Consider the following 21979-nt stretch of genomic DNA (forward strand, 5'->3'; position numbering starts at 1 on the left):
CAGCGGGCGTGCTAAAGGACTTTTTCTAATGTTTCCTCTGTTTTAACAAGGTCATGATAAAAAATACACTTAGAATCTGGAACTGACCATTGTCTGGAAGAGTTTCAAGGGCAACTGGTTAGGGCTGCCAAACCCCTTCCAAACCCCCCCTCCCACACACACACCTGGGAGCTAAGCTACTGGAAACCGGAGCACCAAGGCGGTGCTTACGTCAGGAGCTAAGTTAGTGTCTCAGAGTCGGCTTCCGGCAAAAAAAAAAAAAAGGGGGGGGGCTAGAGCAGCTACACCCACCTGCCCACGGTAGGATCCTCCTTGTTAGTTCTGTCTGCCGCCCCCATCCCAGCAGCCACTGGAGACCGGGGAGGGGGCTCAGCCTGTTCTCAGGTCAGAAAAAGAATCGTCAGTCAATGCTGGGGCTCACACCCAAGCTTCTGCTCAGTCCCCTCGGGTGGGACTGCAAGTTGCCTAGTTAACTTTGAATTTCAGATCACAAGAAGGAATTTGCTATAGCGGAAGCACACGTGGGACATACTTACACTAAAAAATTATTTGTTATCTGAAATCCAAATTTAATTCAGCACCGTGTTTTGTTCTGTTGCTAGATTTGGCAACCCTACCCTGGAGGGCCCTTGTCTCAGAAGTCAGGGAGGGGGGCTAGCCAGGGAGGAGGCTTGGGAAAGGAGGGGGATGTATTCAGTAAGAGGGGGAAGACGGAGGATGGGGATGGAACAAACTGATCAAAAAGGAGCTCCCCCTGTTCCCGGAAATGATTTTTTTCTTTTTAAATCATTTTCCAGAACATTTTCTACACTGGCCTTCTTCCGTTGTTAACAGGTATGGGGAGGGGGCGTGCACAGATACCCACACCTCATGCTTCTGAGTAGAGCTTGGAAGCACTCGTTCAAGTGGAGCTGGAGTCGTGGCCGCAGGCTCTCCCTGCTAATACTCGCCGTGACTTTTCAAGAGGAGGAGGCTTAGAATAAAGGTTATCTAAAAGGATCCGATACAGCTCTGGTGGCGGAGCTATTGACACAGTTCCTGATATTGCTCTATAAGGATTTAAAAACAACAGGGAACAAACACACCCACGGGCAGGGGGCAGCGCCCCAGCCCTGTCCCCAGCGTCCCTCCGGGAGGGCTCCTCCCGCGGTCGGTCCAGTTCTCAGGCCCCTGGAGGGTCGCGTTTAGTGTGCACACCCGGGGCTGGCCCCTGGTGCCCCGAGCTCCGACGGGCTCCAGCTGCTGGTGCGGGAGCCGGGGATCGAGGGGGCAGAGGGGGACGCGTGCCCACCGCCTTCCTCCCGTGGCGCACGCTTCACCCTGGTGGCCGCCGCCGGGCACGGCGAAGGAGAGGATCACTGAGAGTCTTCAGCGCTGGCGCCGAGGCCACCTCTGGGCTGACCGGCTGTTGCTACATCGGGCAGGAAGGCAGGTGGACATCCGGAGCCAGGGGAGGGCAGGGGGAGGCCGGGAGGGGCAAGCTGGTCCCTGCCACCAGCACAGCCCAGGTCCTGCTCAGCCAGGGCAGGGCGAGGGGGGCAGGGGGGCCGCCCACGCCAGCTCCGCGAGCCCTGCGTGGCCAGCGCCCCTCTTCCTGAGGTCCAGGGCTCGCAGCCCAAGGCGAGGCTCTGGGCCGCGGCTGCACAAGAAGGTGGAAGGTCCCGGAGAGGATGGGACAGGGAGAAGATGGGAGCCGGGGGCTCGGGGCCGCCTCACACGCGGATCTCATCCTCCTCCTCCTCGTCCATGAAGGAGAACTCCTTGTCGGGCCGCGGGAGCGCGGCCTGCGCCCTGTCCGGGCCCCGGAAGGCGGGGCTGCGCTCCTCCAGGACGCCCGAGGTGCAGCTGGACAGGGAGCTGCTGTCCCGCGTGGTGTGGCTGCCTGCGCTGCGGGCCGAGCCAGGGCTGGGGGCCGCCGCCGCCCACCCCTCATCCGCCGGCGCGCGCGAGGGCAGGTCCGGGCCGCCCTTGCCCTCCTGCCTTGGCTGGGGAGGGGCCACCGTGGCAGGAAGAGGAGCCCCCGCGGGCCGGCCCGGGTCCTCGTCGCCACGGTAACCGCCTCCCTCCTCCTCCTCCTCCTCCTCCTCCGGTTCCCATTCGTCCTTGTCCATGATGCTGAGGACGTCACCCAGCATGGAGGGCCCCAGGTCGATGTGGAAGGACATGATGGACTCGGCGTGCTTCAGCCCGTGGCCGGCCTTGGGCACGACGGGCAGGTCCGCCAGGTCCCCGAAGGCCCGCTCGTCGAGGAGGGGGTCGGGCGAGCCCCCGTTCCGGCGGGGCGCGGCCTCCCCCCCGCCCCCCTCGCCGCCCTCCCCGCCGCCGGCCTTCTTCACGGGGCTGGACGACAGGCTCTTGGGCAGCTTGGCGGCGCCCTTCTCCGCGGCCTCCTTCTCGTTGAGCTGCGGCAGGGACATGGCGTTCTTGACGAAGAGGGCCGAGTCCCGCAGGGAGCCCAGCATGTCCCTCTGCTCCCGGTCGCCCCGTGTCACCGACTGCGACCGCTTGCTGCCCCGGAACTTCCGGGACAGGAGACCGCGTTTGGACGTCGAGGCGGAGGCCTGCTCGTCCAGGGACTCGCCGTCCGGCTCTCCGGCCTTGCTGTTGAGGAAGGAGGTGTCCCCGAAGGCGTCGCCGGCCCGGCCCACGTGCATGGTGTGGCGGAAGTCGCCCAGCGGGGCGCTGATCATCTCGGCCGTGAGGTCCACGCGGGAGCGGCGCTTGGAGTGCACGGAGCTGGACACCAGCTGCTTGAGGATGGGCATCTTGGGGGCGGGCGGGAGAGGGCGCGGGCCCTCCGGCAGGTGCACGTGGGGCTGGCGTCCGAGCGGAAGTCCGGTGGCTGGTGGGGGTGGCAGGGAGGAGTTCAAAGGGCTGCAAGCAGAAAGCAGAAGGCAAAGGGTTAAGGCAGGCTGGTACACAGCACCCAGCTGATCTGCCAGGCTCGGCACCCAAACAAAAGCAGGCGAAACAAGCCAGCGACCCATTTCCTAACCCTATTTCTTCATCGATAGGCTCTCAGGTTAGGGAAGTGATTTTAGAGTTCACCTAGCCACAGGAGACCCTTCCCTGAAACCTGAAAGACAAATAATCTTTCTTCTAAAGGATATCTCCCCCCAAAGCAAGATGCTGCTAGAACGAGCACAACCACATTTTGGGATGTCAGGTCCCTGAGATTCCACAGCAGTCTAGGAAAGCCACTGAGCTGATGACTTGACTCCTTAGAACAGCCAGTCTGGAGACAGGCTGTAAGTTCTTCCAGCTGTCTGACCTGAATCTCTGTAAAGTCCGTGGACAACTCAACCTGAGTCACAGTCCTCAGAAGGGAGAGGACAGGACTGGCAGGTGGAAGGAGGCCCCAGGAGACACTGCCCTGGCACCTCTACCCCCATGGGCTGTCTGGCTCTCTTTCTGAAACAGAATTGGGGTGGGGCTGCTGGTACCCACAGAACCAGCTCCTGGCCCTCCAGCCCTTGCTGGGTGTTCCACAAATGAGGATCCTGCCTGCTACGTCCACCGTGGGGCCCCAAGCTCTCCGCAAGGCTCCACCCAAGGCCCATCAGGCAGGTCAAGGCTGGGAAACTTGCTCCCTGTTTCTTGAATCATTAGGGGTGGAGAGAGGTAGGGACTCGATTTGAGGTGACTTAGGGCCCCTGGATCTGCGGACCCCTGGACAATCAACTGGAAGTCCGAAGAACAGCAGAGGGAGGGCCGAGAGCAGAAGCAACCCGGGCTGGCTGAAGCCAAGGCTGGAGGTGCCACCCGCGCGACTCCTGGCAAAGGGCACGTTGAAGTTCAGTGTTGGGGCCAAGCCAGCCACTTTCCCCCAGGAGGGACCTGTCCTGGATGCTAAGCCCAGCAGGGCAGGGCTGCTCAGGGTGGGGAGAAAACACCTGGGTCCAGGCCCACCCTCCCAGGAGGTGCCCACCCAGGGCTGCTTCTCCAAGAGAGGCCACACCCCACCCCACCTCGGCGCCTGACAGGTCTCCCTGCCTCCCATTTGTCCCTCTCCCTTCTGTCCTTCACCTTTTAGCCAAACAAAACTGTCCTCAGCGACTCCCCAGCGCACGGGGGCAGCCCCTGCCTCCCTCTGCAGCCGTTGCTCGCCGCTCTCCTACCCTTGTCCTCTGCTCCAGCCCTGGAGCTCTTGGCTCCTCCACCCTGGGACTGGACACGTGCAGGTCCCTGCTGGAACGCCTGTCGCCTGGTCACCCAGCGCGGATGCTGCTTCTGGGAAGCCTTATCCCCTAAGCCAGGCCGAGTGCCCCATCACTCCACAGAATCTTCGGTGTCCCCTCTTCTGGCATCTTTTACTTGTTGGATGGTAACCTTCCCACTGGACTCTAAGCTTCCAGAAGGTTCTATGGGCCTGTGCACCACTGAATCCTGCTTAGCAGTGCATGGCACATAGTTCAGCTTCAATGTCAGCTGAAAACTTGACATTCTCCTCCTACCCTTGCCAATCTCTCAGTTTCTCCCCTCCTGCCTTTTTCCCCCCTTCTTTTTAAAAAATCTATAGATAATTTACTACTGTAGAAAACGAAGACTGCTTAAATCAGATGGGCTTGGGGGAAGGCCTGTGGTTTTTCTTTTTGTAAAGTCTGCTAACTCTGTCCTTCAGGTGGCTGAGGGAGTTTCATATTTTCTTTAGACATCACGAGGCACCGAAGCTCTTGTAGGACAACTCTGGGGCTCTATGAATTCTGCCAATTTTGGTCTACCACTCCATTAGAAGTATTAATAACATGCCTATTAATTTTTGCTACACTTCTTACAAAGAGGGCGGGGGGCTGCTTCTGGTTATTTAGGTCCACATTCTTTTTTTTTATTTTTAGGCGGGACCAGGGATTGAACCTGGGACCTCATACATGGGAAGCAGGTGCTCAGCCACTGAGCTACATCCACTCCCCTTCACATTCTGTTCTTTTTTTTGTTTTCCTTTCATGGTTTATTTAATTACATAATTAATTACATATATACACACACATGTATTTTGTAATAATAAATCACATTCTGTTTTCAGGCTGTCATGTTTGATTTTCATAAATTGCCAGGCCTGTGGTGGCCGCCGTCTTTCTTCACTGTGGCGCGAAGGTCCCTCTTGAGCATCCTGCCTTCTTAAGCCCAGTGACCCTTTGGGCTTGCGTCACCCCCTGGGCCACTCTGGGCCCTCAGCCTGTCCTCTGTGTGCCCTCTAATCCACCCACTCTCATTCCTGGTCCCCGCGCTGACACCCAGCCTGACACCTGTCCCGCCCGACTCCCTCACCCCACGCCGGGCGGTCATCCCCTCAAATGCCCAGTCCCTGCAGCGCAGGCAGCGGGAGCCAGGTGCGGGCCCACCCGCCGCACGTCCGCCCTGGCTGGGCTCCGGCCGGGTGGGGACCCTCCTGCAGGCCTTGGGACGACCTGTTGTGATGGCCCAGGCACAGCTGACACTTGGAGCCAGGCTGCTCCATGCTCTACTGCACCCCTGACCTCCACCCACTACAGGCCAGGAAGAACCCCCATCCCCGCCCCCACCCCCAAGCTGCAACAGCCAAAAATGTCTCCAGACATTGCCCAGTGTCCCCTGGGGGGCAAAACTGCCCGTGAGTGAGAAACGCTGTCCTAAAGTGAGGCACACAACATTAAAATGCAACATAATGCCAAATCAGGGGAGCTGATGCGGCTCAGTGGTTGAGCACCAGCTTCCCACATACAAGGTCCTGAGTTCTATCTCTGGCCCCTGGTACCTCAAAAGAAAAGAAAAGAAAAGAAAAAAAAGTGGTATGTACTGTTCACCTGATAAACTAAATAGGCAGGCAGGAGGGTGGGGTGGGAACACAGCGATATGCACCCCCAAAGCTGTGTAAGGGCTTCACCCTAACGGAAGGAACCCGCAGACCCAGGAAGCAAGTGCTGTCATCTCCCGGATTTTAAGTGCTCCTCAGAGAGAACAGAAAGGGAACCACCAGCTCCGCTGCCCAGGACCCCCCAGAGATTCTGCAGACCCCTGGGGCCATCCAGGGCGCCGGGCATTTTGGACAACAAGGCTACGGGGTGGAGGGCTCCCCATTATCCCCCTGAGCCCTCCGTTAGCATATCCCCACGGGCTGCTGAGGAGGATAAGGGGACAACAGGGACGTTATCTGACATCTACGCGTGCACCGCCACGCTCACGCACACCCAGCCCAGGCCCGCCCACGAGCCCCCAGGATAGCGCGCAGCCTGACGCCAGCAGGCTCTGCTTCCAGCGTGGCCTCGTCCCCTGGAAGGGGCTGGCAGAGAGGCTTTGTGGTTCTGTGAAGAACCGTCTTCCGACATCCGGCTGGGAGAGGTCCCGAGGGAGCTGGGGCCTGGGCTGAATCACCAGTCCCCCCACCAGCCAGGCGGCGGCTGTGGGAGCAAGCGGTCCGGCAGCCCCGGGCAGAGGTGAGGTCTGGGGGCTGGGCTGGAGCCGCAGCTGGCTCTGGCCCCCCAGAGGTCGGTGGGAGGGTCCGCGGACACCCACACGCACAGGTGCCAGCCCCTGGCAGACATCAAGGCCCCTAAGCTTCTAGTGGGGAATGACTTGGGGATCCGGAGGCGAACATGGTGCTCGATGCGCAAGCAGGTGGCAGGCACCTGCGCTCCAGGTGGAGGCCTGGGCCGTCCTGCGGCAACAGCCGTTCCGGCGCCCCGAGGGCCCGCCCCGGAAGAGGACCGTGCCAAGGGGAGGCAGGGCTTTGGGAGGGGGTGTTGCTAGGCACAGTGACTCAGCTCTGGGGAAGCGGCTAACACGCGCGGCCCGGCCACAGGGCGCTCACTCCCCACAGCCTGCCCCAGGCCGGGCACCCCCGGCCCCACCCCGGAAGCCACAATCCGCTTTCGTGGCAGAGCAAGGAAAACCAGGGGGCAGCTCCCAAGTTCTGCCTGATTCCTGAGCCTGGGCTGGGGCCAGATTCCTCCACCCTCGGCTCCAGTGACCGACCACAGAACGTCCCTGCAGGGCAGGCGCCCCGAGCCCGCCCTGGGAGATCACTAACCACACCCTCAGCTCGCCGGGCTCCCGGGACTACAGGGGACAAACCCTGCCGGGCCCCGGCCCATTCCCCACCTGCACCGAGACCCTGTCCTCCCAGACCCACAGCGCCTGGAAGGACAGAAGGACAGGCTGGACCAGTACACTCCAAATGCCAGGCCACGGCCTGTCCCTGGCAGTGCCGCCCGGGGCGGGAGCCAAGCCCGTGGGCAGCCAGCAGGCCTCCTGCTCTGCGGCTGACCCGGGGCTCACCCGGCCCAGGAATGCACACACGTCCTCAGCCCCGGCCACCGCTGCCCGGCAGCCGCCCCCTCCACCCAGCCTTCCCTGGGCCGTTCCCCAATCCATCTGTCCCCACACAGGCCCCGGCAGATGTGGCTTTGGTGCATCATGACTTCAGTTGTCACTCAGACTGGCTACAAGAACCTTCATTTGTTCACTCATTCGTTCGTTTGTTCATTCATTCATTTATTCATTCAGTGACTTATTGCACAGCCGCCAGTTCTCACAGCGTCTTCTAGGCCTGAAGGCAGAGCAGGGAGCAGCAAGGTGGACAGGGTCCGGCCTTCCCAGGGGGCACGCGCAGTGTGGAGCGCAAACATGTCAATGCGACACAGTCTGCGGGAGGCAAGGGAAATGGGGCAGCGTGAGCGTGGGAGCTCGGGCGGCAGGGACGGCTCTTCTGAGGCCGGGGCACTGTGAGCCCAGGATGACCGCCACGTGAGCAACGGGACAGCCGACTGCCTGGCTCCCAGAGGAGGAACGAGCCTGTGGTGTGTGGGGAATGGCCCAGGAACCCGGGGGCCGGGGGCCAGGGGCTGCAGGGCCCCCCTGCAGGCCCGTGGTCAGGCATGGTCTCAGCGGGCAGCCAGTGGCGGCGGGTCAGGGGCCCATCTCCCCCACGCTGTGGCTTTGGGGGCCCGCAGGAGGGGAAGCAGGACTCAGACAGGAGGCTGCTGCGCAGGTTTAGGGAGGAGAGGCCAGAGGCCAGCCCTGGGTGAGGCTGGAGGTGGCGGAGGAGCCCCGCTCAGGGCGTGCTTTGGGGTGACGCCAGGGACTGCTGAGGGTCAGGATGGAGAAGGGCAGGAACAAAGAGGACGGCAAGGCTTCCGGAGCCGCTTTGGCTCCACGCGGCCTTCTCCAGGGCTGGGTCTCACCCGCGGGTGGGAGAGGGCATGGACCTTTCTCCCTGGGGTGCGGCCAACACCCCCCAGCCCACCGCTCTGCAGGACTCCTCTTTGCCAGGAGGAGGCGGTCCACTCCCTGCTTATCAGATGGGACGATAAGCCCAAGGGGGTTACGTAAGCAACCGCGGCAAGGCCCGCACTCTCTGGAAGGGGTGAAGTGGCTCTGGCTTTTGTCACCAGAGAAAGAGCCTGTGCTTTCTGGAACACTCACCAGCCTTATCCTGCCAAGATAAGGAGGCCCAGTGAAGGCAGAAGACTGTTTCATTCACACAGTGGGACGGGGCCGATGGGCAGCTGAGTGACTGGCAGAGAACAGGGGAGGCTTTGATCCACACTGTTGCATATTCTAGGAGAACCTCAACTGCCACTGTTTTGATTTCAGCTGACTGGAGTACTATTTGGAATCTTTTAGTTCCTTCATGAGCACTGACTGTCAAAAGCCCTCATGTCTGAAGGGTGCTGCTTGCACAAGAGGTTGGGAAGCATGCCTTAAGATCATCTGAGCCTGAACGAGGAAAAAGAAAAAAGGAAAAAGCCCAGGTTGGGGACATGAAACATCACCATGATGACGCCGCTGCCACTTATGTATCTGTGTCAAATATCTCCTTGAAATAACCGGGTGTGGTGGGACCATACTTGCAGAGATGGAGTGACTAAATCGAAGGACTTGCCCGAGGTCAAGGATTGAAGCCCAATCTTAATACCCAACCAGGGCAGCAGCCACCGAAACAGGAATGCGCTACCAAAAAAGTATGGGGCTCCATCCCATAAAAAAACCCACCGAGTATGTCATTTCCATACAAATACCTATCTTATAAGTTATGTCTATTATCAATCCATGTTTGAACAAGTTTTAGTTTTTCTTCTTTAAAAAAAAGCAATATAAATAGAAATTGGTGTTTTCTTCCCATACTCCAGTGGATTTCCTTGTGCAGCCCCTGGAGGTGCTAATATCCGGCAGCACAGCATGCCGCCCCCTGGGACACCCGTGAGGCTGGGACTTCAGAGATTCCCAGGATTTAGGGAGGACGCTCCGGAGACGAGCCAGCCGCTTGCTGGGGCCTCCGGAGCGGGTAACTAGCCGCAGGTCAGGAGCTGGGAGTGCTCAGGGTAGCACTGGAGCCCAGGTCGCCGTCCTTCCCAAGCTAAAGGTCTCTCCCTTCCCCCCTGACTTTGCTCAATGCCCAGCCCGAGCCAAGACCTTCTCGTGCCTTTCGCTGTCTTGCCCATATCAAGAATGAGGAAGAGGACACCGTCTGGGGAGCAGGAAGGGACCTACTTTCCATCAAGTTGCTGGCACTGGGTGCCACCAGGCAGGGAGAGACTTACAAAACCCTGGCCCCCGAGCTGCTCAGTGTCAGAACGGTCCCAGGACTGGGTGGTCTCAGGCCCCTGCAACTGTGGCAGTTTTTTCAAATAATGGCTTTAAAATGATTGTGCTTCAGCAACCTCCAGGCCTGGAAGTTTACCTGACGGAACCATCTCAGAAGGAAGGAAAACCGTCACGTGCACAGAGATTCATTGCAGCCTTATTCGTAAGAGCAAAAGACTGAAAACAACCTAAACTTCTTACCAGAAGGCAATGCTTAAGAAAACTATGAGCCATTAACACGACAGACTATCCCATGATGGTGAAAAGTGGTGAACAGGATGACCACGCAGTAACGCAGAAAACCGTTACCACGTGGCGTTAACTGGAAGAAAAAGCAGAACACAAACTTGTTTACATAAAGGGATTCCAACGCTAAAGAAATACTCATTTGTGATTAGGGACTGAAGGGACACAGAGAAACTAAGGAGTTATGTTAGACTTGAAAGAAAAGCAGGCTTTTTATTTTATTTTATTTTTTAAGTTTCCTGTAATGTAGTCAATGCTATTTTAATAATGAAAAAAAAAAAATCCCCCAAGCATCAAAGACTTAAGGAAAAGGCCTAAATTTCAAAACCAGCTTAAAATGAGGTGGCTCTCAGGGCTCAGACGCTCCAAGGACATGTGAGGCAGCCCTTGGCCATGGATCCTCACCCTATGTCTCTTTCTTCTAGAAATCTCCCACCGGTGTCCCTTCTCTTTCCCTCCTTCCTCTGAAAACAAGCTACGTTGGGGCATGTTAGGTAGGTCCTAGTTTTATTCTAAGTTGCTTGGGAGGAAAAAGTGGGCCGTCTATGACAACCTCTTGGTGGGGACACTGGAAGAGGAGGACAAAGCCCTCCCCGCCCCCCCCCCCCCAAAGAAAAAAGGATTCGGCTCCCTGACAGCTGCTTCCTGATGCTTGAGCCTCCTCAACTGAGCAGGAGATGAACGATAAGTCACCCACCCCGCCGGAGATGGGCCTTTTTCCAGCGTCACCGAAGCCTGGAGCTGGAGGCCAGCCTCCCACATAATGGTGGGATCCTCTGCGAGAGATCCTGAGCAGGGGGAGGTTTGGCTCCTGCTCCTACAGCCCCAGCTTAGCTAGACTGACCCCTGCGAGGCAGCAGAGAAAACAAGGAGTGGGGGTGCTGCTGTCAACAGTTCCTATTTATTGATGGCCTGCTGCATGCCAGCACAGTGCTGGGAAAGATGTCTGTCTACACCTGGAACCCCCTAGCAACCTGCAAGGAGGATGCCATTAATGATCCCGTTTACAGAAAAAGAAACTGAGGCTCAGAGAAAGTGCATTCCCTTGCTTCTGCTAAATGGTGATTTGAGCCTCATCCTGCCAGACTGCTGAACCCCGGGACTTCTGTGAGGTGCTGCCGCCCTGCAGTAAGCAGACGCCGCAGGGCTGAGCACGTGCATGTGAGTGAAGACGGGGAGAGGGGGGCTGCTTTATGCTTTGGAACCAAGACTCACTTGACTGACTCCCCCATTAGAACTTTGCCCCCAGAGGTGGCTGCATTTGAAGTCAGCCCCACACCCAGAGTCCCATTCCTACTTCCTACTCTGAGGAACCCACCAACATCCTGATACCCCGCAAGGTGAGAGGCGGGAGGTTCACCCTGGAAGGAAACTGGGGCTCCCCTGGTGTCCTAAAGAGGGGGCCCAGCACAAGGCTCCTGCCTCTGGTTCTCATTCCTTCTGTTCCTCTGTAGTTCCGGCTCCCAGGAAAGAAGTCCAGGACCCTGACCCAGCCCCTCCCCAACTCCTGCCAGGCTGGGTGCCCTGTGCTGGCCCTGTTCCCCTTCCCTGCCTGCCAGCCAATCCAGACCAGGCTCACTGGCCCCAGGGTGCCACTGTCCAGCCACAGGGGAGCGGCAGGCAGGTCCCGCTTCCTGGAGATAAACATCCTCTGCTTTGGTGGCCTCTTCCTGGAGGGAAGGGAAAGTGAGTGCGGCCCAGATTTCACTACGTGATTTCCACAGCTGCAAGCGTCCAATGCACTTCCCTGCTTTGGGGTGAGGGGCTGGAAGGGACGTTTTAGGGGGAGAGGATGAACCAGCCCCAGGTCGTTAAGATGGGAGACTCAAGAACTGGGTTCTTGGTGTGGGCTGGGCAAGGAAGAAAGGAAGAATCCACGCCAGAATGTCTCAGTGACTTCCGCTTTCCTGCGGCCTCTCTATGGGTTATTAAATAGCTCCATCTAGACTCTCCCAATATGGTAGCCGCCCGTCTTGCGTGGCTATTGAGCACTTGAAATGTGGGGAGTTCAAATTTACATGTGCTGCAAGTGTAAAATGCAAACCAAATGTCACAAACTTAGTGTAAAAAAAAGAATGTAAACTATTCCATGAATATTTTTATATTGATAATCGGTTGAAATCATAATGCCTGAGATAGGTTGGGTTAAATAAAATATATTCACTTCACCTATTTCTTCTTACTTTTTAAAATATAGCTATCAGAAAATGCATATGACATATGGGGCTGGCATTGTATTTCTATCAGGCGGCACTGATTTAGAAATATCCTGCCTTATTCAAGCAATGCTTTACTTTGCAGATAGACTAATAAAGCCAACCGTTGTTCACATTTGGGTGAAAATATTCACATGTTAATAAACATCGTTACATTATATTAGATTAATCCTAATATTCCCATTTTTCCATCCTGTTTGTCACTGGTGAATGCCGAAATGTTTCCAGTCTTTGGCTGAGACTCTGTAACAAAAATCCTTTCCGCTAAATCTGTGTGCATATCCTTAACTATTTCCGGAGGATACATTCTTTTAAGTGAGTAAAGTTACTTTGTCTCCTTTTGTTAACTTGTTCTCCAGAAAGGTTTTACCTATTTACAGTTCCAACATAGAAAGACGGTATACAGCACAAGGCAACGAATCTTCTTTAGATGAAACAACAAAAACACAATGACCATCCCACTTCCACAAACTTGCCATTTGCATCCTTGATTACTTATGAGGGCGAGCATTTTAAAAATACATGATTGGCATTTGTATACTTTCTTTTTTGAAGTACTCATTGAAGCCTTTTGCCTATTTTCTATTGGTGGAGGGGTGCTTTACTTTTCCAATGGATTTACACTTCTTTAAATATTAAAGCTATTTAATCTTTGACTGCCATGTTTTGCAAATATTTCTGGAAAGTTACCCTCCGCCTGTTTAGACTGTGGTGATTTTGTAGTTTTGTTTCCCACAGGGTGCATGTTAATTTTTACATAGTCAACTCTGTTTCTGGCTGTGGTAGCATGAAGGAAAGTCCTTCCCCATCCCCAAGTTATGAAACTATTCACTTCTTCTAAAACTACCGGATAATGTAATGACACAAAACTACTCATAGAAACTAATACTAGAAGGAAATTCACCAAACTAGAGGTATCTGTGACTTATGACATTGCTTAAAACAGAAAATTAAAATATGAATACAAGTTAATTATAGTTACTAATTCCTTATAAGATATGAACAGGGCATCAAACATGATCTTTATCATGTATTAACTTCTTGATACCACCGACCCATCGGTCTATTTCTGGACACTTCCTTGTCTGTCGATCTCTTTTTTCCTAAACTAGTCTTTACCATTAATATGTAGAATATTTATGAGTATCTGGTAGGGTAATACCCTTACTTGAACTTTTTTTCCCCTAAAGTTTTCTTGGCATTTCCATCTATTTAGTCATCCAGATAGATTTAAGAAACATTTTATTAGGTTCCAAAAGAAATTCTGGTGGGATTATAATAGATTTAGAAGAAAACAATATACTAATTTGGGAAGAACTGACATATTGCCTTCATCTCCATTTATTCAAGTCTTTCAGGCATTCTCTGTTACATTTTGTGTTTATTCCTGCTGTAAGTCTTACAAACTTCTCTTGGGGGGTGGGTCTTGTACCCTCCTTTAGACACACCCGAATTCTTGGACTGGTTATGGCTGGCCTTTGGGAAAGCTACAAATTTTAAAGTACATGTATTTAATGTCCACCCTACTAAACTTCTTTAAATACTCTAATCAACTTTATGAATGAATCTTTGGGGTTTTGCAAGTAGACAAGTCCATCATCTGCAACTAATAATTCTGCCTTCTCCATTCCTCATTCTAATCTTGTTTCATTTGCTACAATTTCCAACATAATATCGAGTGCTACTACTGATATGAAGCATCCCTTTCCTGACACTGAGAGTGACCTTCTAAACTTGGACCATTCAGTACAGTAGCCACTAGCCCCCAAGAGCTACAGAGCACTTGATATGTGGCTAGTATGACTGAGAACGTGAATTTTAAATTTCACTTACTTTTAATTATTTTCCATTTAAAAACTGGTACTTGATTCAGTCACTGGAAAACGTTCATGTCCATTTAGAACCACCTGAGCATGCATATCTTCTTTTTCATGTGTAAATTTGTCTGAAATCCACATACTGTTTAAGTATTTTTTTAAGTGAAAATTCAGCATCTGAACTGAGATGTGTGATCTAGATATAGAATACACACTGAATTTTGAAGACAGTGTGAGAAAAACATAATGTAAAATAGCTCCTTAAAATTTTATATGATTTTGTGGTAAAATGCCAATCTGTTGGATATATCGGGTTAAACAAAATATCATATTAAAATGAATTCCACCTTTCCTTTTTACTTTTTAAACTGTGACTGCTAGAAAATTTAGATCGACAGTACTGTGCTGGAGGTTATTTCTACCAGTCCTCACACTCACCAGTGAATTCATACAGATAATCTCCAGCATCTGAGGGAATTCACAATTCTTTACCGTTTATAGGAAAACGATCCCACTAACTCAGCCAGGCTGAGTGGTACGAAAACATCTCATGGCTTGGACAACTGACTCTTTTGCTGCTGGAAACTATAGAAGAGAGAATCCAGGCTAGCTTATACAGGGACTTATATTCAAAATAGCACCCATCCCGTAGGTAAAGACAGTTGAAAGAAGATTCTAGGTCTTACCGGTTCAGTAATCAGAGCCTTTTCCACCGGCTATTAGGAGCATAAGTTTTGCTGGGCTGAGGCTGCCTGGATACCCACCGGTAGAACTCCATGGTCTGCAGACAATTTCCCTAAACCGGGTGCCCACTCTCCACCTCCCACGGGAAAGCGCTCATGGACCCCAGGAAGCACAGGCTCCCAGGGGGCTCGAGCCTGTTGGGAACCCCTGCTCCTCGTGGGCTGGGAACCCGCCACACTCCCCACTTGCCTCCAACTTGGTCTCTGCGCCTCTCCAACCTCACGGCCGAGGGGGCAGGCGCGCAGCAGGAGAGAGCAACAGGAGGCTGGAGGAGAAAGCTTCCCTCGCTGCCTGGGACCCAGGGCAGGCCGGAGTAGGGACAAGGAAGAGAAAGCAGTGAGCCAAGACACGGGAGCGACAGGAAGTGACAACCCAGGAGTCGAGATGATGAGGAGTCAGTGACGCAAGGACGTCCGGCAACTTCGCTTGTTTATGAGGCTCTTCCTGGAGACATGAGCTTCCCCCACTGAACTTGCCACCCCATAGGAGCACCAGCTCCCATCACTGAGGGGAGACATGGGAGAGGAGGGAGCGTCTGGGCAGGCCTCCCCTCATCCAGGAGGAAGTGGCTGGGCTGGAAATCAGACCCCCCAAGCTTTGTTTGGTTTCTCTCCGCCTCTAAGAGCCCAGCGCTCTGGCTCCAGCTGCGGAGTGGGGAGTGAAAGGACACTCCGAGGTCTCCTGAGGGAGCCCAGAGCATCTGGACTCCCTCCAGAGCCGGCTGCCAAAGCGTCCCTCTTGGCCCTGCCCGCGCGGTGGCGTGGGGGCGGCAAGCCCGGAGCCTGGAGCCAGGCGTCCTGTGTGGCGAGCTGTCTGGGCCACACGGGGCAAGCTGCTTGTGCCTCAGTGTCCTCACCAGTTTTGAAAGGGGCTGAAGATGTGAGGTACCTCCTGGTATTATCGTGAGGATGACTAAACCAACGCACACCTAGCACGCAGCACCGCGCTGGGTCGGGGTGCAGACGAGGCTGTGGTGTGCTCACCGCAGCGTGTTTCCCACCTACAGAGGAAGGGAGGTTTCCAGCATCCCCCGTGACATGCTGGCCCCGTCACTCCCTGAAGTTCAAACAGGACACATCACAAACCTGGGACACACACCCCCCCTCATCTGAAAGGCTCCAGGGTGAGGTGCGGGCTGGACCCTTTCAAGGGGTCTCCAGGACTAACTGCTGTGGGGGGAGGGGCCGCAAACTGCAGTGGGGCCAAGCAGCCCCGAGACAGGGCTGCTCTGCAGATGACTTCTCGAAGCCCCCCTCCCCTCTTGGCCTCTTAGCCTTTGAGGAAGCAGGAGGCAGTAGCCTGGTTTCTGTCAGAGAGGACTTAAGCACTTTCTGATTTCCTTTTGATAGGGCTAGACAAGGGAAGAGGCAGGAAAACAGAAATCCACCCCCCCTTCTTTCCCAGGAGATAACGCAGGAATGTGGGGGATCCTGGGTGCTACCAGCAACAAATAATGCACAAAAACCTCAACACGACCAACCCCTAATAAAATACCATGGCGGCCTGTGGCTCCCACCGCCATTCTCCTTAGGGTGTCCACAGATGGTACCTCTGCTCCTCAGGGGGTCCCGTCCCTGCTCTCTCAAGGGCAGAGGGCAACATTCTAAGGAAAAGAGAACCTTTGCACTGAGTGGGGAGCCAAGGACGGAGGCTTTCCGGGCAGAGGAAGGAGAGCCTGGGAACAGAAGTTGAAACTGGGAGCCTGGCTTCATTGTCACATTTGGGGATATCCAAAGTTGGGGTCTCCAGACCAAGTTCAGTTACTGAGGGAACCCAGTGATCCCAGCTGCCACGGCCGGCCTGGGCACATGCACAAGCAGAGCCCCGAGACCCTCCCAGGGAGGCTGCAGGGCTGCCCCCACACACCCCCCTGATGGCTAGGACAGAAGACAGTGGCCGGAGCGGCCATGGCCGAGTGCAGAGATGCAAGCCCTGAGCGCACACCCTGGGGTCTTTCGCCACCTAGTAGTGTAGGTTTCTTGCCTTTCAGATGCCTTCAGCTCCTGGAATGAAGGAATGAGGGGGCAATGCCAGGAGTTCAGAGCCGTTTCTCAGGCTGGCTAAGAAGTGTGAGCCTTCCATTCACCGACACACCCCAAATGCCCTAGCTTGAGCCTCCAAAGGGAGACCCTTCCTCAGCTTGGGAGGCCGAGTGGAGACCACTAGTGCCCCTGTTCCTGGCAAAAGAGGACTTTGGATACTACCACTGCCATCCTGGCACGGAGCCCAGAGCAGCAAGCTGGCAGGGCCTGGGAGGGACTCCGATGTACGTTAGCTGGAAGGAAGCCCAAGGCTCCTCAACGAGGCACATTTAAAGCTGGAGCTTCGAGGACAGCGAGTGGGAAACTGATGGCTAAACTGCCTTCACAATGAACTGCAGGCAAGGAAGGGCTCCTCCCGTCACACAGCCGTGCTCCTCCCAGCACAGCCCAGCTCCTGGCTCAGACTGGGTGAGCACGGGCCTAGCCTCCCTCGAACAGCCCAGAAGTACTGGCTGGAGGTTGGCTTCGGGACACTCTGCCAAATGACCCCTTGAAGCCTTCCCTGGCTCAGGATGTGGGTCCCTTTCCCAGGGTTGAGAAGCCTCTGTTCATAGGCCAGAACGCTCAGGTCAGCTCTCCCAGCTTCTGGGCGAGATTGCTCAATCTCTCCTCTGCGCCAAGCCTTATCTCTGACATCAACCCTGGGCCAAGCTCCTCCCAGGGCCAGAGTCCTCCTTCCCCCACCAGAGGCGCTCCTCTGAATCTGTGTAATGTCCAGGCAAAGAAGACCTGCTCTGGCCTCTGGCCTCTTCACCCCCCAACCCATCCAAACCAGACAAGGAGGGAGAGGGAGGGAGAGACACCAAGCCTGCCACACCTGGGCACAGCCTGTTCTGGCCACAGAAATCAATCAGCCACTCCAAAGGTGGAGGGCGGTGGAAGTCCTGAACCAGAGCCAACCTGGGGCCCTTCCAGAAAAGCTCCACTTACAAAGAAGAGCCTAAGGTCCCTTCCCAGGGTCAGCATTTGCCCCTGCTTTATTGACGAGCCCCCGCCTGGCTCAGGGCTCCCTGTCAGGTCCTGAGAGGCTGTGGTCAGCAGTAGGTCAGGCATGTACATCGGAATGGGTGGGCACTGGTGTGTGTGTGAGAGGAATGGGGTGGTGGGGGAAGAAGAGCAATTGAGAGCCAAGGGGGGAAGCCAAGTGGGGAAACTCCAGAAAATGGAAGAAACGATCTGAGCTTGGGAGCACAAGGAAACACTGGGCCATCCGTGAGCAGGGCCCTGTAAACTCAGAGGGGTCTCTGTGGGGCGGACTCACCCCCAAACTGCCACCTCCTGGGAGCAGGCTCCTGTTATCACACCAGCCCCTCCCATCCCTGCAGGGGTCTCTAGGGTCCCTGGAGGAGCAGGAGAGCCCCCTGGGGTATCTCCCAAGGCTTACTGAACCCAGTGTGAGAAGGAGCAGCTGTTCCCAAGGAGTGGAGGGGCAGAGTCCAAGTTCAGAGCAGATAAGGCAGACCAACCGGTCAGTCACAGGAGCAGCTCCAGGGCAGCTGATGAGAGCTGGAATCCAGACGCCCCCCCCCCCCCCCCCCCCCCCGCAGGAGGGTCCCGCAGGATGGAGCCTTCCTGTCCTGTTACTTTGGGAGCCCTTGGCGCCTAGAGGCCTGGCCCTGGTCCAGCAAACTCCCCATTTCTGGGGGAAATCCACAGCTCCGCTCCCCCTTCCTTTGTAGCCTGCTCTTTGTTCTCTTAAAATTCAGTCCATCCTACTGGTGGTCCCCTCCTCCATCCCAGGCCCAGAGAAGGGGGAGGCGGCGGGTGGGGAGGTGCTGGAAACCCAGACAGGGCACAGAAGTTTCCTTGCAGGAGACCCTGCTCAGGCCAGGCCCCTCGAGGTTTACCCCCGGCTGTCTCAAGGGGGAAATCTTTGGTCCAGATGACTGCAGGGCGACCTACCCTCCAGCACCCCAACTCCTCTAGAGAGGAGAAGGGGGCTTCTGAGCACAGGGACCCCCACGGGCCTTTCCCCACTGAACCTGTGTAGGCTAAGAACTGGCACTGTGGACCCAGGCAAGGGCTGCGGGAGCCGGTTAGCTGGCGAGCTGAGGCCGGGGAGGTTCCAAAGAAGGAAGGAAAAGCCTTGTATGTCCCCTCCATTCTCCCAGGCAGAAAATGAAAACTTCCAACACCCCTGAACCTCAGCAGGCAAACACAAGGAACCTGGTTTGAGTTAGAGAGCGCCTCCCCGTCAGCCTCCCCCAGCGCACACCAGCGCTCACACTCACACTCACACACTCCGCGTTCAGTTCTCTGCCAGAGAGCCAGCCCAGCCTCAACCCTCCGCGCCCGGACCCCCAGCCGGCAGGGCAGCTCGTGGCGGTCACGCCCGAGGCAGGGGACAGTTTTGTAGCCCCAACTGGGGGTGCTCCGGGGAGGGGGTCGGAGCCAAAGGAGCCGGATTTAAGGCCCAGCCGCCCCGGCGGGTGATTAAATCATTAATCCAGAGCTCGCGGCCCGCGGCCATACCGGAGGCGCAAGGCCCGGGGCGCCCCCCACTCCGGGGCCCGGGCAGCCGTCCCCGGCCGCGCATCGGGTCCCCTCCCCACTCCGAAGGGGCCATCGGCTCGGCCGGGCCGCACCCTGCCAGGTCCTCCGAGGAGGCCGGAGGGGCGGGAGCCTGGCGGGGGTGGGAAGGGTGAGCGGCGGGGGTGGGGGGAGCAAGTATTTGTTCCCGCGGCCGGTCCCTCCTTTCTCCCCGGCCTGGTGGCACCGGGTGGCGTGTGCCGCAGGGTGTGTACGAGAGCGAGGGCGCGTGTGCACGCCTGTGCCACTACAAGCGAAGAACCCGGTTTTTATTCCTGGAGAACTCCGCGCGCACACGCCCCCCTGGAGGAGCTCGAGGGCTGCGCGCCGCCGACTCCTGGGCTGCCCGCCACCCCGACACACACCCAGTTCCTGGGCAAGGGGGTGCGCTGTGCAAACCCGGGGGCCCCCACCGCACCCGCGCCGCCCAGCGAGTCCGGGTCTGGGGAGAGCGAATCAAGCCTGGGCGAGGCCACCCCTGCCTTCCCCAGCGCCACTCGGCTTGGACACGGGGTCCCGGACTCTGGGTCCCAGAAACCGGAGCCACTCGCACGCACCCTGGCGCCAGCCCTGGGCCCCGGGGCGGGGGCGGGGCCGGGGGGTCCGCGGCCGCCGTGGACGCGGATTAGGTCTCCGCTCTTCTCCGGCCTCGCATCCCCGATTTTGCAATCCTCTTCGCCCCAAGCCCGGCGGATTCGAGTCTCCACCCCCCCCCCCCCACCCCCTGCCCCGCACCCCGTCCCCCCAAGCCTCGCTGGGCCAGGGCGGCTGTCACGGCCAGAAGCGGGGGCCCGCCGCCTACCTGGGTCCCCGGGCCGGCGCGGCTGCGCTGTCCCCTCGGCGGGCTCCGCACGGCGCCCGCGGTGGCGGCCCATGGCAGCGCCGGCGCAGGGTTCGCTCTGGTCTGGGGCTGGCAGGGCAGGAGCGGCTCCGACACTCCCCGGGCAGGCTCCGCCCGCGCCCCCCCCGCGCCCCTCCCCCCTGATGTCACGGCGCCACCGCAGCCAATGGCCGCGGGGAGCAGGAGCCCGGCCGCTCCGGCCCCCTCGGTTCAAATCTGGAAGCCTGGGACCTTCGCACCCCGGGGGGCGGGGAAAGGGGGCCGCGCGGGAAGGCCGGCCCGCTCTAGGCCGCGGGGGTCCCGGGGGCACGCCGCCTCCCTGCGCTCGGCCCCGCTCCCCATCGGGGGTCACTGCGGGTCAGGGGCGCCCCCCCCCCCCCCCCGCCGGATTGGGCCCCGGCCTGGCGCGAGGCCCTCGCCACGCTCTTCCCCATTTCAAGCCGTGACAAGAAACCCACGGTCCTCGCCCAGGCGGCGTTTCCCGCTCGGGCCCCTTCCCGGCGCCTTTAACCACCTCCCGGCCCGGGTTCCCGGGAGATCGGGAGATCGGAGAGAGCGGGTGGGGGCGGGGGGCGGGGATGCGGCCCCAGCCTTCCAGGAAACGAGAGGAGCGGAGAGGAGCCAGGCAGAGGCCGGCCTGGGACTGCGTGTAAGAAGTTTTGGGCAGGGTGACCTGTATTTGATTGTCCTGCTTTCCCTTAGCCTCCTAAGGATTCCCGGAGGCTAAATTAAAAAGAAAAAAAAAGACTTCATTTTGAAATATTTTCAAAGGACAGGACCATTAGAAAAATAATACAAACCTCATGGAACTCCAACATACTTCTGTCCCTTCCCCCAATACCCAGATCCACCAATTTTAACTTTTTGCCACGTTTGCTGTGCCTCTCTATCTTTGCATTTCAACCATCCATCCATCTATTGGTTTTTGTCTATTTTCTGAACACTCGAGTGCAGTTTGTACACCTCATGCTCCTAGAACACTTAATACTGCCATGTACATTTATTTACTTATGTATCTACCTTAAATGCAGTTACCAAGTTCAAGAAATTTAACACTGATCTAAAGTTTACAGTCTCTATTCTAATTTTGTCAAATGCCTCAACAATGTCCCTTTGAGCTTTTTCTCCTCCCTTGCTAGATCCCATCTGGCATCATGTATTGCATTTAATTGTCATTGACTCTTAAGTTGTTCTTTCTCTCTTTCTTTTCTTTCATTTTTTTGAATTGTGAGCTGGCTCTATTTTGAGTACCGTTTGCATGGAATATCTTTTCCCATCCTTTTACTTTCAAGTTCTTTGTGTCTGGATCTAAGGGAGTCTCTTGTAGACACCCTATAGATGGATCTTGCTTTTTCATCCAGTCTACCAACCTCTGCCTTTAATAGGGAAGTTTAAGCCATTGACATGTAAGCAAAAAACTGGGAAGGGAAGACTTTTTCCCACCGTTTAGCTATTTGTTTTCTGAATGTCTGGTCGGGTTTTTGTTCCTCAATTACTGTATTACTGCTTTTTTATTTTTGTTCTTAGTTGTTTTGTTTTTTGTTGTGCACTATTCTGATATCTTTCATTTTTCCTTTTTCTCTATACCTTTAAGTTATTTTCTTGGTGGTTATCTCTGTAATTATAATTACTATTTTAAACCAGTAACAATTTAGTTCAACTAGTATCAACCTAGTTTCAGTAGTCTACAAAATCTCTACACCTATATATCTCCTTCCCTCCCCCTTTATATTGTTATTGTCTCAGATTATATCTTTATTTAATTTTTCCTTTATTTTTAAAGGATCTTTAGGTTACATAAATATTACATCAAAAATATAGGGGAGGGAAGGGGATTTGGCTCAATGGATAGAGCATCTGCTTACCACATGGGAGGTCTAAGGTTCAAACCCAGGGCCTCCTGACGCGTGTGGTGACCTGGCCCACGCGCAGGGCTGATGCTCGGAAGGAGTCCCCTGCCATGCAGGGGTGCCCCCCGCGAAG

The 21979-nt window shown here is 55.9% G+C and overlaps 1 protein-coding gene across 3 annotated transcripts; it reads right to left on the reverse strand.

Moving 5' to 3' along the window:
* Positions 1-9: 9 nt before the first annotated feature.
* CDC42EP4 (CDC42 effector protein 4) lies at positions 10-20095 on the reverse strand. 3 transcript variants are annotated; one of them, XM_058284648.2, is made up of 2 exons: positions 19958-20095; positions 10-2874 (listed from the first exon to the last, which is right to left on the reverse strand). In XM_058284648.2, exon 2 carries the CDS (start codon positions 2763-2765, stop codon positions 1713-1715), a length of 1053 nt encoding a protein of 350 aa, XP_058140631.1. In that variant the 5' UTR covers positions 2766-2874; positions 19958-20095; the 3' UTR covers positions 10-1712. The 3 variants fall into 3 exon arrangements, with proteins under 3 accessions (XP_058140631.1, XP_004447545.2, XP_004447544.2); XM_004447488.5 differs by lacking the exon at positions 19958-20095 and adding an exon at positions 14774-15190; XM_004447487.5 differs by lacking the exon at positions 19958-20095 and adding an exon at positions 14527-14750.
* Between the last annotated feature and the right edge of the window lie 1884 nt (positions 20096-21979).

The sequence above is a fragment of the Dasypus novemcinctus genome, chromosome 21, assembly GCF_030445035.2.
Source record: "Dasypus novemcinctus isolate mDasNov1 chromosome 21, mDasNov1.1.hap2, whole genome shotgun sequence".
NCBI classification, from domain to species: domain Eukaryota; kingdom Metazoa; phylum Chordata; class Mammalia; order Cingulata; family Dasypodidae; genus Dasypus; species Dasypus novemcinctus.

Bases quoted from the DNA above. Each gene is read 5' to 3' on its own strand.
- CDC42EP4 (XM_058284648.2), bottom strand. From the start codon at position 2,765: ATGCCCATCCTCAAGCAGCTGGTGTCCAGCTCCGTGCACTCCAAGCGC.